The 17,457-nt window shown below is 44.3% G+C and overlaps 1 protein-coding gene across 1 annotated transcript in view; it reads right to left on the bottom strand.

Annotated features, from left to right (window-relative positions):
* LOC114771755 (F-box/LRR-repeat protein 17-like) overlaps positions 1 to 14,411 on the bottom strand; it is a gene marked incomplete at its 5' end in the record, with an annotated part of 113,316 nt that extends 98,905 nt beyond the window's left edge. Inside the window, 2 exons of the mRNA XM_028965101.1 lie at positions 3,402 to 3,532; positions 14,304 to 14,411. Of these exons, the coding sequence (XP_028820934.1) occupies positions 3,402 to 3,532; positions 14,304 to 14,411 (239 nt within the window). The remainder of the gene's footprint in view (positions 1 to 3,401; positions 3,533 to 14,303) is intronic.
* Between the last annotated feature and the right edge of the window lie 3,046 nt (positions 14,412 to 17,457).

Raw genomic sequence — 17,457 nt, 5'->3', positions numbered from 1 at the left:
TGGCTCACTGCACGTTCTTACCTCAGAGACATCATAGAACCCATCATCATCCCCCAATTCCACCTGCACACCCCCGACATTCTGTTCATGGATGATAATGGTCCACCACATCATGGCAGAATTGTCACAGCTCGACTTCAGGAAGTTGGAGTGCCTCATGTGGTATGGCCATCAATGTCCCCTGACCTGAACCCCAAAGAGCACATCTGGGACCAGTTGAAGCAGAGACTGAATGATCGTACCCCACCCCCATGTGACCTGACAGAACTGCGTGTAGGACTTGTGGAAGAGTAGAATGCATTGCCTCAGAACAACATCACAAGGCTGGTGAGGAGCATGAGATGACGCTATATTTGTTATTTGGGGCTATCCCTGTTATTGTCTCATTTTTTGGGGTAATAAATATTAAACTAATTAAAATGTTGTTGCTTCTCATACATTATTAGTAATATCAAAAGGAACTAACAGGAAAATAACAGAAGCACTCATGTAAATAACAATATCCATAACTTATCAGAGCACAGAGCAGAGGGGAAGAAGAAGCGGAAAGGTTCCACCGACTGTATCGGTGGCGCGCAGTAAAACCCAACACCGCATTTACACTCCCAAACCCAGTCGTGATAAAACGCATGTGGCGAGCCGGCCAGATCTATAAATCATTAGAGGGGAGAAATATGGCCAAAAAAAAAGGATGGAGAGCAGGGCTTTCTCTCCAGAGAGGATCCACACTCTGGCGTGCAGGTCTTTTATCTCGGCCCGGTCTAGCCTCTTCAAAAACAAGGGGAAAAGGAAAACAGACGCCAGGTTGTCCGTGTCGGCCTCCTCCGAGGGCGCAGACTTCCACTCATATTGGCCAGGCCCATCAGTTCCTCCTGACAGACAGAAACGCGCCACGGCCACATGCTGGAGGGAAGCCAGACCGCCACTTTTCCAGCTCTTAAAAACAGGGGTTTTTAACAGGTTCCTCAAAATCTCAACACTTTTCCCCTTTTATTTTATTGTGTTTGAAAAATGTGTATATGTTATTAATAGGCCAGTTTATACCACATATATATACATACCTATATACATACAACAGCAGTCATTTAAACATGCTTAAAAAAAATTTTCTATAGGCAGCTCTTCCTTGCTGTCGCCGAGCGGTTGAATAGGGGAGATGGACCTGCCTGACACATTCGATTCTGAAGCGGTTTCTTTCAGTTAACTCTTTATTTCTGTACAAAAAACGAACTTTAAAACTTTAAAATCAGTTGGTTAATTACAGCAGGCAGCAAAAGTACGTACATATAAAAGTTGGTAGCCAAGTAGGAGCCATTTTATATTATTTTATAATTCTGCAATATACAATCCGACTAGTTAGTAACAAGTTGATTATAGTCGATGACTAGTTGAAGCCCTAAAAAAAAAAAAAAATGTAATCAAGTAATAACCATATCTGAATTAAAATCCCTTGTTTACAGCCATATCAAACAAAATAATATTATCATATTAATTTAGGATGTAGTCAAAACCAGATTAGTTAGTATCCCAGAGGTTCTCAAACCTGTCCTTATTTGGTGAGAATTAGTTGATCTGATCCTCTGATCAGCAGATCATGTTGACAAAGGTGTGTTGGTCTTTGAACAGTCAACAAATGCTGTGGATGAAATGGCTTCCATAGAAATATAAACAATTTTTTTTTAAGTGATCTGCAATTTATTTCCATAGCCTCACGAAACTGTGAATACTGTGAAAAGACCTCTCCACAGAGTGGTCAATGAGCTTAGATTTCACCCAGAGAACACACAAAAGTCCCAGTTGAACAAATACGGCAACCAAGCTCAAGCTTATGTTGCTTCGATGGCACTAAACCTGTAGTTAGGTGAGTTAGATCCTAAGACACAGACAAAAACAGAAACGTACTGAAACGTGGCAGGGCTGGTAGTAGCCTAGTGGTTCAAATCCCATGTACTATCACTATGTCCCTGAGTGTCTCCGAGGGGACTGTCCCTGCAACTACTGATTGTAAGGCGCTCTGGATAAGGGCGTCTGGTAAATGCCGTAAAAGCAAATGAAAATCAATGCAAAGCTCGAGAAACCTGGGGATGAAAAAATAAAAACAAACTGGAGGCTGAAGAGTAAAATCACAGGTCTTCATTCTCACAATCGGCCGACTAAAGAGCACCTGGCCTCACTTCCAAATGTTATCGCACTCTAACAACTGTGAATCGGGAGCGCCAGCTTTCTGAAGCCTCAAAAGAAGAAGAAGAAAAGGAGCCTTGGGGCGCGGAAGAAGAAAGGAAAAACAGATGGTGTCTCTGAGTCGTGCACTTAAAGTGCGCTTATTTTCGCAAAAAAAGAAGCAAAGTCAAACCGCGCTCGATTCTCGCCGCGCGCCGTGACACTCGGCACACCTGCGTCTTTCGGCCTGGATCGTTCGGATTGCGCTCGTTTCCACCGTCGTCTCTGACCTTATTACCCCCGCCCGCCTTTAACTCGGGCCCTCCTGTCTGTTTCCCATGCCTGTTATTCGCAACCCTCGCCTCTCCGCACATCTGAGGGCCTGCAGAACCTGTTAGCACCCTTGAGCGGCCGTTGAAAATCCTCATAAAAGTGCTATGAGACGTAAAACATATGGCGAAGCTGTCTGAGCGCGACTGTGATGGTTCCGTGACCGGGCCTGATGACAAGGCTGTGCTCCGAAGGCGTAATAGAGATACGCGAGTGTGGGGCGCATGATCAAGCTGCGCCTACCTGTTCCTTCACTGTCTCGTCTCTAATAACATTCTTTATCAAATCTGCTTAGTTGCTCGGTGCTTAAGAACCATACAGATCCATGCAGAGCTCCAACATCATGGTGCGCTTGCACACGTTGCTCGAAATAATCGTCATTTTATCATGCCACCCAACCATGACCCTGAAGAGGAAGCACAAGGCCACAGGAGGAAGAAGGATCAAATGCAAAAGTGCACAGCGTGGGAGGAAATGCACATTTCTGTTTATTGAAACCATGCGCGTTTCCTGACGCTGCATTTATTAAGGTGGAAGGGCAGGGAAGGCTTTGTAACCAGCAGAGAACCACATAAACGCTTTAGCTCCGGCGAATGTGTGAGGGCTCATATCTTAAGTGGTAATGGGGAAATGCAGTTGACATGCTGATGTTGGGGGTTGCCTGGATTAGAGAACCTCTTCTGGAAAAAGCCCCAGAGAAACAAACCACAGCCTCAGAACAAAAGTACATAAGGCTGTTCGAACTGAGAACCAATAACTGGAGAGTAAAAAAGGGAAAGTACCAAACGTTCCAAGATGGGCTGGATTCAAGTGGTTTCAAACAACCAAACGGATGAAACTACTCCTCAAAAGGATGACAAATGCGTCAGTCATTGGGCGTGGCTAAAACATAAGACTGCGATTGGTCGTACCTGTCATTGATGCTCCAGTTGAGGCAGAGGTTGAGAGAGCTGAGGCTCCGGCACTTTCTCACCACCTCCATAACGGTCTCGTTGTTGAGTTCGGAGATGTGTCGCAGGTCCAGACTGGTCAGGTTCCTCAACTAGAAAGAAACGGAGGAGGAACGGTGAACCTCTACACTAGAGAGAAGGGCAATAAACTGATATGACAATAATTTGTCAAGTGACACATGTTGTCATATGGTGATTAATGGTGTCACAAACCCTGATCCTTGGAGGGCACTTATATTGATCCTGGAGGACACTTATGAGAGGATGAATCAGCACATCCTCTCCACTTCTTACCTCCCTGTTCTGTGGTGGAACACAGACATATCTGTGCAGGGCTTTAAAACTACACAACTTCCAACGATAAATTGTGCATCACTGAGACGATGCTCAAAGCTCAACTCTAAAGATGTCCAAATTGCCAATCAACACGGTACCGATTTGCCACAAGAAAAATAGTTTATCTATTTGGTCTGTGGTAGTAAACCAAAATAAGCGCAAACTCACAGAGATCAAACAATTCATTCATTAATTCGCCTCCAGCGATTGTATACCTGGACAAAAACCGCAGTCCAATTACATGGCCTAGTTAAAGGTCTTATTGGTCTTATTGGTCCCCTAATACTGTATCTGAAGTTTCTTCGCGAAATTCAGCCTTGGTGCAGAATTACAGCCACTTTGATCCGGTCCCACAATGAGATCTACCAGTTCGTGCCATTTCGATGTCTGTAGCTTAAATACTATCAAGTGAGGAGAGAGGCGTGACAAGGATGAGAGTGGCCTGTAGATGTGAGCAGGAATTTGCGGAAATGACATCACCAACAACAATGTCTGGCACCGAGATGGAGTAGGGTGTAGGGTGGTAGTAGCCTAGTGGGTAACACACTCGCCTATGAACCAGAAGACCCAGGTTCAAATCCCACTTACTACACTTGAGCAAGACACTTAAGCCCAAGTTGCTCCAGGGAGGGACTGTACCTGTAACTACTGACTGTAAGTCACTCTGGATAAGGGCGTTTGATAAATGCTGATAAATGCTGTAAATGTAAGTGGTGTCGGCATTTTTCCAGAAAAAATAAAATGAACCCACTGGTTCTTCAGAGTCTCGCATGACTCTGCTTTGCACGTTTGGAAGCCTTGACGGTTGGTGGAGATAATATTTTAGGGGAGGGGTGGGAAATTCTCTGGGTGGACAAAGCATGAGAAATGGGAGGTAACCTTTCCCTGTATGACGTAATAAGGGGACAAATTCCAGATCCGACTGTCTGAGATGTCGCTCCTTGAACGGCGAAGCAGAATGACCTAACCACTGCAGGACTTTACACAGGCTAGGGGACTCGTATCAATGTTAAAGTGACATTTTCATGTCATGGGACCTTTAAGCTATAAGTGTAGCTCGAACTTGCCTGAACCAAACCACCCAAAAGTAGCAGTTCTGGCACATTCTACAAACAGCTAATAAGAACCAGAGTCTTCAACCTTGGGAAGTCGGTCTGGACAACCATGACAAAGAATCTAGCTCAGAAAGGTGGAGCTCATCCCCAATAGGCAAACTCGAGCAGGAAACGTAGGGGACAGCAAGGACATGGGAAACGGCTCATCATTAGCCACACAGACGCCAGCAGCAACGCTCCACTGGAGCCTCTGCTGGTTTTCTGCAGAACCCACAGACATTTTATGAAAAGAGCAATATCACTAAAAAGAACCCAGTGCAAGCACTTAAATGATCCATTAATGTCCACCACTGTGCAACCGTGCCACGGCAAATTACATTTATGGAGTAAAGCCTGAAGTCATTACGCCGCCGACGCGTTTTGTTTTTACAGCTTTCATTTCACTCTCGTTCTGTACGTAATAATAATGGGGGGAAAATGAAAAAAAAAAGAGAGGAAAAAAAACGATAACATTTTGCGGCCCGACTCTTTTTATGATTGCAATGTTCCAACAGCAGACTGTCGACAACCATCGGGTTGATTCTGACTATTCCCCCGCAGGACATAAATCCCATCAAAGCAGACACTTAAGAATAACGAATAATCTCAATGTTCTGCAGGAAATAAAAACGCAGTGAGAATACTCATCCTTGGCTAAACTCCGCAGATACACAGGCATGCATCGATGTTTGGGGACAAATAAGCAGGGCCCTATGAAATCGACTTAATGGCTCGACCTTAATGGTTCATTAGTGGGTAATTGCTTATGCAAGAGACACAGGCCTCCAGAGCATCTTCTGCCAACCACCTCACTTCTTTTAATGCAACTGCTTCCAGTCGTACCTCAAAATTAAAGTCTAGTGGAGCAAACTCATCTTCGAATATTTTAAAAGTATTTTATTGGTAAATAAGTCTCCATGACTGATGACTGAAGCATTTCAGTGGCCACATTCCATTTTTTTACTTATCGACAATCACATTTTTACATTTACATTTACAGCATTTATCAGATGCCCTTATCCAGAGTGATTTACAATCAGTAGTTACAGGGACAGTCCCCCCCTGGAGCAATTTATGGTTAAGTGTCTTGCTCAGGGACACAATGGTAGTAAGTGGGATTTGAACCTGGGTCTTCTGGTTCATAGGGCGTGTGTTACCCACCAGGCTACCACCACATCCCCTATCACATCCCGTTAATTTAGGACAGCTTGAACAAAACTGAATCTGACTGATAAATGGAATATCTAATTAGACCAATTAATCTGACTGAAATAATTATAATCATGCTGGTTGGTTTACAAGGACAACGACCTCCACTGCGTATTTACCTGCTATTAAGATTCCACAGGGACACGCCCACTTGCTTCAGACACATTGTTTAACATGGACTTCCTCTAAAATGATGTCAAAATGTGTGCATGAACACAAGCATGGGGCATAAAAAAAAATAAACCAGGTGAAAGATACAAGTCCTGGCAGTGGCCAAATGAGCAAAAATATACGCTGATAACGCTGAGATTTTTGTGGACCTAGTTACCCATACCCAACATTCATTTTCATTTTTATTTAATGTTATTTCATTTGACCAATTTTAAATCTGTCCATTTAGTTCCTAAGCACACACGTCCACATTAGGGATGGTGGGAAACTGTGGCCGTCTGGATAATATTACTGTTGATATTGATGATACCTGCATTCCTGTATCTGTTGTGAGTCTGGGGTTCATTATCTTGCACGGCGGCTGCCCGCCTGGCATGGACGGGCGGCCCGCGTGTTTGAGGGAAGGGGCAGGGCTGCATTAGCCTGCACTTCTCTCACGCGTGTCACCTCTCCCACCTTCATTACCCACCAATCAATGCATCCACTTCAGGGGAGTGAGAGATTAATCATCCCTTCATCCTGAGGTAATCAGCCTTTCCACTCGTCTCTCTCCCTCACAATCGTAATTACCTCCCCGGGCCCAATTCCTGCACAACCACACCCACTATAAATGAAAAAAAAAAACCCTGTCCCCCTCAAACGCCCATCTCGTCCTGTGGGGCCTGGAGTTGTGCACAGAGCCGGGACGTCCGTCTGTGTTTGCACGGGCTGGACCAACGCGGCGGAGGGCTGCCCGCGGCGTGCATGTCAACAGCATCGTGCGAAGGCACAAGCGCAGAACGAGGGCGCTACGCTCGGGTGCCGGCGCGACGCAGACCCTCCGACGATGGAAACTTGAAAAACACACACGGCAATATGAGCTGAGGTCAGTCCGCAGTCCCTCCAGCCGCGCCCTCAGCCTGGAGAGCAAATAGCAGAGGAAAAGATGAACGTAACGCAACATTTATATTCATCTCAGCTCTGAGTCTTGTATTTGTTTTCAATTCCAATTTGTATTTCATCTATGCAACAGCAAAAATGAAATAACGCCCTTCTCAGTGAATCTCAAAAGTTTGTGGCACACCCCCCCGGTGGAGAAATATCACGCGGAGCTAAGGTTTAACGTTAATGTTAAAGTGGTCACGTTGGTTACGTTAGCAACACCCCAGGTTGCACTCACACGTTCGTGGTGAAAGTGATTCACGCGCAACTTGGTTGAGGGTTTTGAGGAGGATCAGTGATTCGTCTTTTTTTTTTCCCCCCTAATATGAAATAATTTTACTCAATGAAATACGTGATCCCTGTTATAGACCTCGTGGGACATTGTCCGCTGCCGAACCGAACATGCAGAGAGATGATCAGAGCTTTTATTCAAGATCTCCATCAAAAGGCACATCAAAATGTGTCCTCCAATGTCTTCACATTTACATTTGAGTTGTGAAATGTACTGTGCAAAAAACAGACTGCAGAAGGAAGCAAAAGCTCCCCCACTCACTCCCCCACTGTGGATGTGTCTGTGTGTGTGTGTGTGTGTGTGTGTGTGTGTGTGTGTGTGTGTGTGTGTAAACCAAGCTGACTCAAGATTAAACACATTAGGTCTCTCATGCACACACACATATACACACGACACCCCAGTGACCACCGCTGTGCCCGGCTGCTCAATTATTCATGGCGGCGTGCGGTTGGCTTGTTTTCAAAACAAATGGGAGCTGAGGCACGATGCCCCGCCCCCGCCCCGCCCTACCAGCATCTTGTTATCAGTCAGGCTGACGTTTCTTCTCTTCTCAGCCGTGGCACCTCTGTGTCCTCCTCGGTACACCTCCCACCCCCCCACACACGCCACTGTACATAAATAATGCACAGGGTACACTCTATTAAACAGTCAGCAACACACGTACACTTCCTAATGATCAGCGGTAACACCTGCACTAGAAACACACACACACACACACACACACACACATACACACACACACGTTGTTGAGCGATGGACACTACTGTGCTCGTGTGATCTCAAGAATTGAAAAAGAAGACCTGAGGACGAGAAAATTGATTTTATGTGCTAATCGCTCGTAAAAATCACCGCTGCTGCAGGGCCCCGCTTGGTCAGGAATCGCATGAAGGCAACGGGGCTGCTGATTGGCCGGTTTTGCCGCGCTGACCCCGCGCACAGAACGACGGGGACATTATTTCGGCACGTGCCAAAAGAAAAAACCTAAAAGCCAAAGTGGCAGCCCTTGAATCACACCGATCATATAAAAATGAATTCCCACAATGGCGGCGAATATTTCAGGCCGGGGCGTATTAATCGGTGTTCGGCTGCTTGGTGGCATCGGGGTGAGTTTTGGCCCGAAAGTGACCGCCGGTTCGCACTGGGCTGGCAGCGTACGCGATTACTCAGCGTACGAAGAAAAACTCGCAGAAACCCACATCGGCTGCAATTTAAAAAAAATAATAAAAATCACAGGCACAATAGGTTTCCTTTTCACGAATAAAGCAATCATTTCTCTTTCTCTCTTTGTCCCATTGGGGAAATTAACTTTGAATCATCGCCAGTCATATTTGCTTTATTTTAAAAACCATGAAAGAGACAGATATTTCTGAGATAAAGATAACAATCCTACATTGAGGGTTAGGCGGGCCAATTAAATGTCCTTAAAAAACAGGAATTCAAAATGATGTGACATGCAAACTTGCAGGCACCATAAGGAAAAAACCTGTTACGTTCCTTTCAAGCATTTTGTCCAATTTTGCAGTATTATTTCTGTTTTGTGCAACTGAAGGGTTACAAATTTTCATCCTTTCATTCAAGGTGATGCAAATCTGAATATTTCAACGGGAATTTTTGATACAGTCAGAAAGACAGACAGACAGATTCTTAATTAGCAAGTTCAATGTTTGTTAATATTTGACTGCTTTGACTGAAAAGGTGTGGAAATGAACAGACGTTAAAAAAAAAAAAAAGAAGAAGAGAGACATTTTACAGACATTTTCCAACAGCACGTGCGTTTTTATTCATGGCATAACTGGCCATCTGATCTTTTGGCCACTACACCCATATTTGCACCCAGCATAACATACCTATTTTTCTGTCATCTCCCCATAATACCACAGCTTATTTAACATTCCCTCTTTAGTCCCCTACAAATGCACACACGAAATCCCCCACACGAAAAGAAAAAACAAAAACTTCATGCCTGAATGTGAAATGAATCCAGGTCCAAAATCTCAGAATGGAAAGAAAATAAGCCAAACCATAAAACATGGACACACCTCATCAACGTGGTGGATTTTTAACAATTTGGGGCCTTTCACACAAATCAGGTCCCAGACAGACCTCTCCTCGTTTTCACGGCCGAATTCCAACAAGAACAAAAGCACACACTCTGCACGAACGGTCCTTCAATCCAAAAATGGTGTGATCCACCACGCCCACCAGTCTGACTAGGACAGATCTTTCAAAGACATAGGCCATTTAGCTAGAACTAAAGTAATAAAACCACATTTAATATTTGTTATGTACTTATAATGTACTATAATTTTCCTCATTGCTTTCCGGATTTTACTTTCACAAACATTTAAGCTTTTCATCAAGCAGAGCCTTAATCTAGACCACCACAAGACTCTCACCTTCAGATGGCAGATACGGAACGTGTGCATTTCATCTCCCACTTCCATTTGCGGCCAATAACAGCACAAAGCTCAGTTTTATGTTCCACTAACATGGAAGCTGATCTATAGAAAAGAAGGAACATTAGCTGGGAGCATCTTAATGAAAGATCACACTCTACATCTAATGCATAATTTAGAAGAAAAGATGAGATTCCGGCAGATGCACCAGCTTTTATTTCCTATTTCTGTTCTGCATGGATTCACCAGTGATGGTTCATAAATGGCAGGATGGTACAAAGTGTGGTTTTGTAGCTTTGGATATATTTAGGGTGATAAATATATCATATGTTTTATAAATATACAAACTACCTCTTTTGTTAGTCTAAATCTATGCCTAAAACCTAAACTAAAAGCAAATCTTCTTTTTCGTCATAATTCTTCTTCCATACTTATGAGGTCTATAAGACATCCTGACTTTTACTGGGCTATAATGTTTATGAACTAATGAGAATTTGTCTCTCAGAATCACATACATCCACACATGCATGAACCTTTCTAAAATTAAAAAAGAATCACATTCCTAAACTTTTTAACCTGCACTTTGTTTTATGAGGACCTGAAAATCCCAAGGACATTTTTTTTCCAGTCTAAAATACACACAGACACACAACCAGAAAGGAACAGGGAAGGACATGCTCCACTGCTAACACACACATTTACACAAAGACACACCGCCATGACAATAAGACTCCCCTTGCCTCCACAAACACGCAAACACACACACCAGACACCACAAGCACTTCTCTCACACGTCTGAAGGTCTGAAGCGTGGGCCAAGAAAAAAGATTAGGCCTATTTTCTAAGCCCACCATTGGCTGAATATAGAATGATTGGTTTAATACCCCCACCCCTCCCAGGAGATCCCGCCCACCCCATCGAGCAGCTGGAGGGTTATCTAAGGTACCAGCATCGGGCCGAGATGCCAGAGTTAGAACTATTTATTATTTCCGGTCGAAGGGAATAAGGTTTGTGCCTTGGCCCACACGGATACGGCTGAGGACGAGGGCTCCGGGGGTCTGAAGACGGGGTTCTTTTATGCTCCCTCATCCCTCAACATATCAAAAACTATAAATGGTCTTTCAGCTGAGGGGAATGGGTGGGACTTCTGGCATTCAATTTTAATGACAATCCATTTCAAAGAACATCCAAATCCTTTTGCTCTTTTTCAATATTTCAAATTATGCTCTCAGGCTGGGATTTGTATTTCAAGTACTAAAACGTTATAGACGTCATTGTACGCACATTAAACTCCACGTGAATTGCCCATGAAACTGACTGCCTGTGATTATGTGTGCAAAAGTTGTGTGTATGGAATTCTTTTTGTGTGCACGTGGATTAGTGTATCTGAGAATATACGTTTGTGTGTGTGTGTGAGGAAGATTGATCGTGTGAGATGTTGAGACAAGGCTCTCAGCGGACTTCGCTGTTTCTCTGGCCGGACGCCGGTGTGTGTGAGGAGCTGCAGCCTGCGGCGCTGATCACTTCCAAATGACCACACCGAGCCTCCATCAGACCCACTCCTCCTCAAAACAGCAAAGGCTGATGGGCCATCCTTCTGTTCCCTCTCCGCCCTCAAAGCAGACTCGGCCTCTGTGGTCATTTATCAGAACTAAAAAGCTTTCAGGCCCAGTAGAAATGCGCATCCCCAACACTCGTTCCCACACGGGCAGACGGGGGAGGCAGAGGTACTTCCTGTTAGAATGTGAGAAATAAGGAGTACAAAAACTTAATGCGATCACAAAGAACTCAGACCCCATCAAAAATGTACATTTCTATTCACTGGTGCGGATAAATGAAAGAAATTTGGTTTCAAAATTTTATTTGACATAGGGGTGATGCTCATCAGGAGTTAAACAATGGTACGGAAATAATATAATTAATGGGTCTGTAATAATGGTATGTAGCAGCAAGACCCGCAGGAATTAGTTTTATTTAGTGGGCCGATCTGTTCATTTTCATGTGTTCATGGGTTCCGACCTCTAGACTGGCCCCGGACTGAACAAAATGTCCCTCAGGAGGAATGGCCCGTCTCACCAGGCATGGGGGTAAATGGTATGAACAACAGGAAAACCACACACACACACACACACACACACACACAAACACACACACACACCTTCCACCTATTCATTACAAAGTCCAGAGAGCGTCCGACAACAAACATCAATATGGCCATTAATATCCTCAGCAGTTCTCCCCACGCCGAAACAAGACACTGGTGCATCCATGCAGGAAACAACACTGGACTGTTCTCTTCATCTGCGATGTTAATAAAGAAACTGCTCCTGTCATCTTTTACATGTTTTTCCTCCTGCCTTCATTCCACATACGAAAACTAAGGAGGGGCCGCCGATTCCCACAGGTTACTCTGTCACATAAGACGTCTGTAATTTGATTTGCATGAGGTCAGAGGGGAAAATCTCAATTAAAGTGGCCGATCAGAGGGAAGTGAATGTGAAGTTATCAGGAAGAATCCATTACTTTCACTTTCAAAGTCCCGTTGATAGGACCGCCTCACTGATAATGAAACATTCAATTAAAGAGGAGCGGGATGGTGCTAAAGGGAGCTGAAAGGATGGATGGACTGTGGCCATTTCTTAATATTGATATAGGAGAGTCTGACTCAAGATGGACACCTGAAGAGAAGTGGAGTCGGGGAGAGAGACTACTGAGGAGTAAAGGAAAATAGAAAAATCTGAATTGACTACAAGAAATGTGAAGGGCGGTGGTGTGGTGTCAAATGTATGAAGTAGCAAAAACAGTATATCATAAATTAGTACATAAACCGGGTCTGGGTTTTGAAACAAGGGTGTTAGTGTCCTAGTGTGTTAAGACACCACCACTTACTAACATTGTCTCCCCGAAGAAGACACTTAAACCCGAGTGTCTCCAGGAGGACTGTCCCTGTAACTACTAATTGTAATGTGCTCTGGATAAGGGCGTCTGCTAAATGCTGTAAAGTGTAAAAGTAAATGACTTTACCTTGATGGCAAGACAACTCATGTAAATATTTTCAGTCACAGAGCTCCATCTGCTGGTGCTTCCTTATATGACACTCGATGAGTAACAATTCTGGGCATCTTTGTGGAAACATTAGTACATAACTCCACATGTGTTCATTCATAGTTTTGATGCCTTCAGTGAGAATCTACCAGCGTAAATGGTCATGAAAATAAAGAACACACATGGAATGAGAAACGTGTGCCCAAACTTTTGGCCTGTACTGTATGTAGGACACAAATATGCATTAATCTACAAACCAATTTACACAATGACATTTAAACACTTCTGCAGAAGTAAAGCCAATTTCTAGGAAGTTATGTGATGCTCTAAAATCGCCCTCAGGGGGTTCCCCCTATGAATCCCTGTTACAATTAGTTCAAATGTAAAACATACTAAAAACACTAGAAATTCCCATGTAAGGTATAAAGGCAGCATGGAGGGGAAAAAAACATTCTACTGGTATTAGTATCTATCTCACTGATGAACAAATGCAACTTATTCAAATGTGTAATGCAGTGTGTGGAGCGAATATATGTACCATTCTTTTATAATCTTTATTCAGGCAATTACAATCCCCTTTTTGATCTGCGTGTGTACAAAGACAATCTTTAAGCATGAAGCACCCCTCATTAGCATGCTAATACCCAGACAGCGGGGTGTTGTGGCTTTTAGGATTCACCTCATTACACTTTAATGAGATTTTAAAGTTAACCTAAAACTTCAATCCTCTGGCCTCGTTTGAGCCACGGCTCAGAAGGAAAAATTCATACTGCTGACAAAAACTGCGTCTAGCCAAACTGAAAGACCAGTTTGCTCAAATTAGAGCAAAGGTACAGATACAGGTTAAGGCTCCAAGTGTTAAAACGTTAAAAACAGTAAAACAAAAGATTTACCTCACCAATCAGATGCGTCCCATGTCAAAGCCACGCCCACTTAAACGCAAGCAAGGATGCTCGCTCTCAACTTGAGGTATGCTAGTTACAGCACAGTTCAAATTTTAATGTTCGCTTACGCTACAGTTTTTAACGCACATACTATAGTGGACAATGGTAAATCGTAAAAAAAAAAGGGGGCAGTGGTGGCCTTGTGGTTAAGGAAGCGGCCCCGTAATCAGAAGGTTGCCGGTTCGAATCCCGATCCGCCAAGGTACCACTGAGGTGCCACTGAGCAAAGCACCGTCCCCACACACTGCTCCCCGGGCGCCTGTCATGGCTGCCCACTGCTCACTCAGGGTGATGGGTTAAATGCAGAGGACAAATTTCACTGTGTGCTGTGCTGCTGTGAATCACGTGTGACAATCACTTCACTTTCACTAAATTAAATTGCAATTGCGATATGTTGAATAGAGCGCAATTCGCCTTTTTCCTTAAAAATCATTTAATCAGACTGAGGTACATACCCTGGTGAGGTGGATCACCCCCTGCGAGGTGACGGAACAGCCCATGAAACCCACGAACTGCAGCTCTGGGCAGTGTTCGGCGAACGCCCTGACTGATTTGTCTGTGACCTGTCAGAGAAGTGAGAAAAGAAGGCCAGTTATTCAACTGCTCAAGAAAGTCACGTCGCCACTCATTTAGTTGATTATTATTTTATTAAAGTTGATAATTATTATTATTATAACTCTGTAAACAGCAAAACTAGGACGTTAACTAAACATGTTTGAGCTTTTTCTACATCAGAAGTCATCTACAGTCCACTTCTAGCCACCTGATGTCGGGTAAAAAGGTCCGTGAAGGACGTTTTCACCACAATTCGGACCAAAGGTCCTCAACATGCAGACACAGTTTGCAGCCTTCAAGTTGATGTACACATGGTAGCGATGTATACCACTTCTTTTTTCATAATGTGAAGCCATAACAAGTGCCCATCCAAACCAATCTGTCTGATGTATACGGGGAGAGAGAAAGAGAGAGAGAGAGAGAGAGAGAGATTGCTTCAATCCCTCAAACTACACTAGAAGGTCACAGGCTTTGCTTTCACCCTCGTTTCTCCTTGGCTCTGTTATTAGGCTGGTTCTCAGTGCCCCGCCCATGGTGCTTCCACCATCAACACTCAACACCCTCTGCTCTGCAGGCTTTGAAGCTCACTAATACAGCCCTGCCATGGAGGGGAGGGGAGGGGGTGAGCAAGCGAGAGAAGGCGAAGGAGGAGAATAACCGGGATTTTAATCAATCGTAAATCAAGCGGCCGGACAGCCGGTCCCCACCCCTTCAAACCGAGGAGAGGTGACTGACGGATGGGGCAGGAGACGTTTCCCACAGATTTTTCCCTCATGCTCTCGCTTCTTTGAGGGAGCGAGATCTCACAAAGGGCCTTCTGAGACACTTCGTCAAACTCCGGAAAACAAACGCTGAGATCTTTCGCTGGATGTGTTGTGAGATTCAAGGGAGGAAATTACAAAGACATGAAAACCCTCATCCCATTACTCCAAAAAACTCGAACAAATGAACAAATCAATGTATCCACGGGATTTTATGAACCGATGACCAAAACAACCTCATTTTACTGCAGTCTAGCAGTAAAGAAACATGCAAAGCGATATTCCAATATATCTACCGAGGGGCGGGGGCCGTTCCATGGTGTAAGGACAATGAAGGAATCTGGACGTAATGATCTATGAAGGATGTATAGATTCAGCTGGAAATGAGATTAATGGGAAAGAGCAGAATCTCCTCACAAAAGAGACACACAAGGACCAGGGAGAAGAAGAAGCATGCGTGGTCTAGACAGATACCATAAGCTAAAGGCTTTTCAGTGCGGCTCGGGGACGAATAAAATAATGCAATATCCTTGTTTATCTTTAGAAAGGCGAAATGATACTTTGATAGGGGGGGATACTTTACATATAAATAAAGGCGGTTCTTTCATGTTCAGAAATCATATTAAAAAAAGGCAAAATTGTCATCAGGAAAATAATACAATACAAGTGGGGACCTTGGGTTGAAGTGGAGCATCAAACATGTCAGCACCCAGCCACCCACTGTGTTTGGATCTGTGGGAAGCATGGGAAATTAGAGCTGCATGCATGGTCGTAATTCTCCATCCATTTTCCATATAAATCTAAAGTATGAGGGAAATACGTTGCTTTTTTCCCCCACCAGAGCCCAGAGGGAGATCTGAACGTTTAAGCAACATTGGCAGAAAATAATTTTCTCCCGCTGATGGGGGAACAAGGTCTTTAGAGACTTTATTTGTCAAAGAGATGACTTAAATATTAGCCTCCATCGTGAGAAAAGTATTACTTCGCCACAAAAAAAAAAATAAATAAATGCAGTGGCGCCACTCAAATCATGGCGCTGGGTGCAAAACTAAAATGGGAAGGGACAACTCCAGTCGAGAAGAAGCAAACACGCCGAAACAAAAAAAAAATGAACTAGAGACGTTCAATTTTAGCATATCAGCATGGCCAGAATTGAGCTCGAAGCTTCAGTGGGAATTTCAGACAATCGCACTGCCAGGACAAAGCGTCACTCTCCAAGGGCCTTGATATCAGAGGCGAGGCCACTTGCTCAGGCCGCCGCGGTGCCTGCTGAAGGTGCATCCATCTGCCAGGGTCTACCGAGGCACGGCATTCAGATGTCCGCTAAGCCCGCTAATCAGCTGAGGACACATTTCCTTTCGTCAGCTCAGGCGACATTAGGAAAAAAAAAAAACAACCATCGGTTAGGTGCTGCATTGTCAATAGGTTGGTGTTGGAAGTCATTCATTACATAGAGGCCATGTTCAGGAGCATTTATCATTTAGAGGTCACATTCTTAAGCAATCTTAGGGCTAGAGACCTTGTTCAAAAGCATGTACGGTAGCTCAGGTCTCGGAAAGCCTTGCAAAAGCATGCAAAAGTCAAGCATTCAAAAGCTAAAGTGCTCATATGGGAAAGGCTTTGAACGAAAGTGTTAGTAAGATGGCTCTCTGAACTTAAGTGTCCGTCAGACAAGGCGTTAATCAGGTGAAGCTCCATATGAAAGCCCTCGGCAGGCAAGGCTTGGTAACCAAGTGAGTGAGTCTAATGAAAATGAAAGCAAAGCACATAGCATCCCATCCCCTGAGAGAGCAGTGGGCAGCCATGAAAGGTGCCTGAGGAGATGGTACTCTGGTGTAAAGTAAAGTGAAGTGAGGTGGTAGTAGCCTAGTGGGTAAAACACTCGCCTATTAACCAGAAGACCCGGGTTCAAATCCCACTTACTACCATTGTGTCCCTGAGCAAGACACTTAACCTTAAGTAAAATACTGATTGTAAGTCGCTCTGGATAAGGGCGTCTGATAAATGTAAATGTAAATGTAAGTGATTGTCACATGTGAGCCATGACAGGCGCCTGGGGAGCAGAGTGCGGGGGCGGAGCTTTGCTCAGTGGCACCTTGGTGGATCGGGATTCGAACCGGCAACCTTCTGATTACGGGGCCGCCTGAGAATCCTGAGCCACCAAGGTGGCACAGAGCAAAGCACCGTCCCCACACACTGCTCCCCGGGCGCCTGTCATGGCTGCCCACTGTTCACTCAGGGTTATGGGTTAAATGCAGAGGACAAATTTCACTGTGTGCACCGTGTGCTGTGC

Source organism: Denticeps clupeoides, unplaced genomic scaffold, assembly GCF_900700375.1.
Source record: "Denticeps clupeoides unplaced genomic scaffold, fDenClu1.1, whole genome shotgun sequence".
Taxonomy (NCBI): domain Eukaryota; kingdom Metazoa; phylum Chordata; class Actinopteri; order Clupeiformes; family Denticipitidae; genus Denticeps; species Denticeps clupeoides.
The sequence above is the reverse complement of the archived record's forward strand: the minus strand, read 5'-3'. Positions and strand labels throughout refer to the sequence as shown.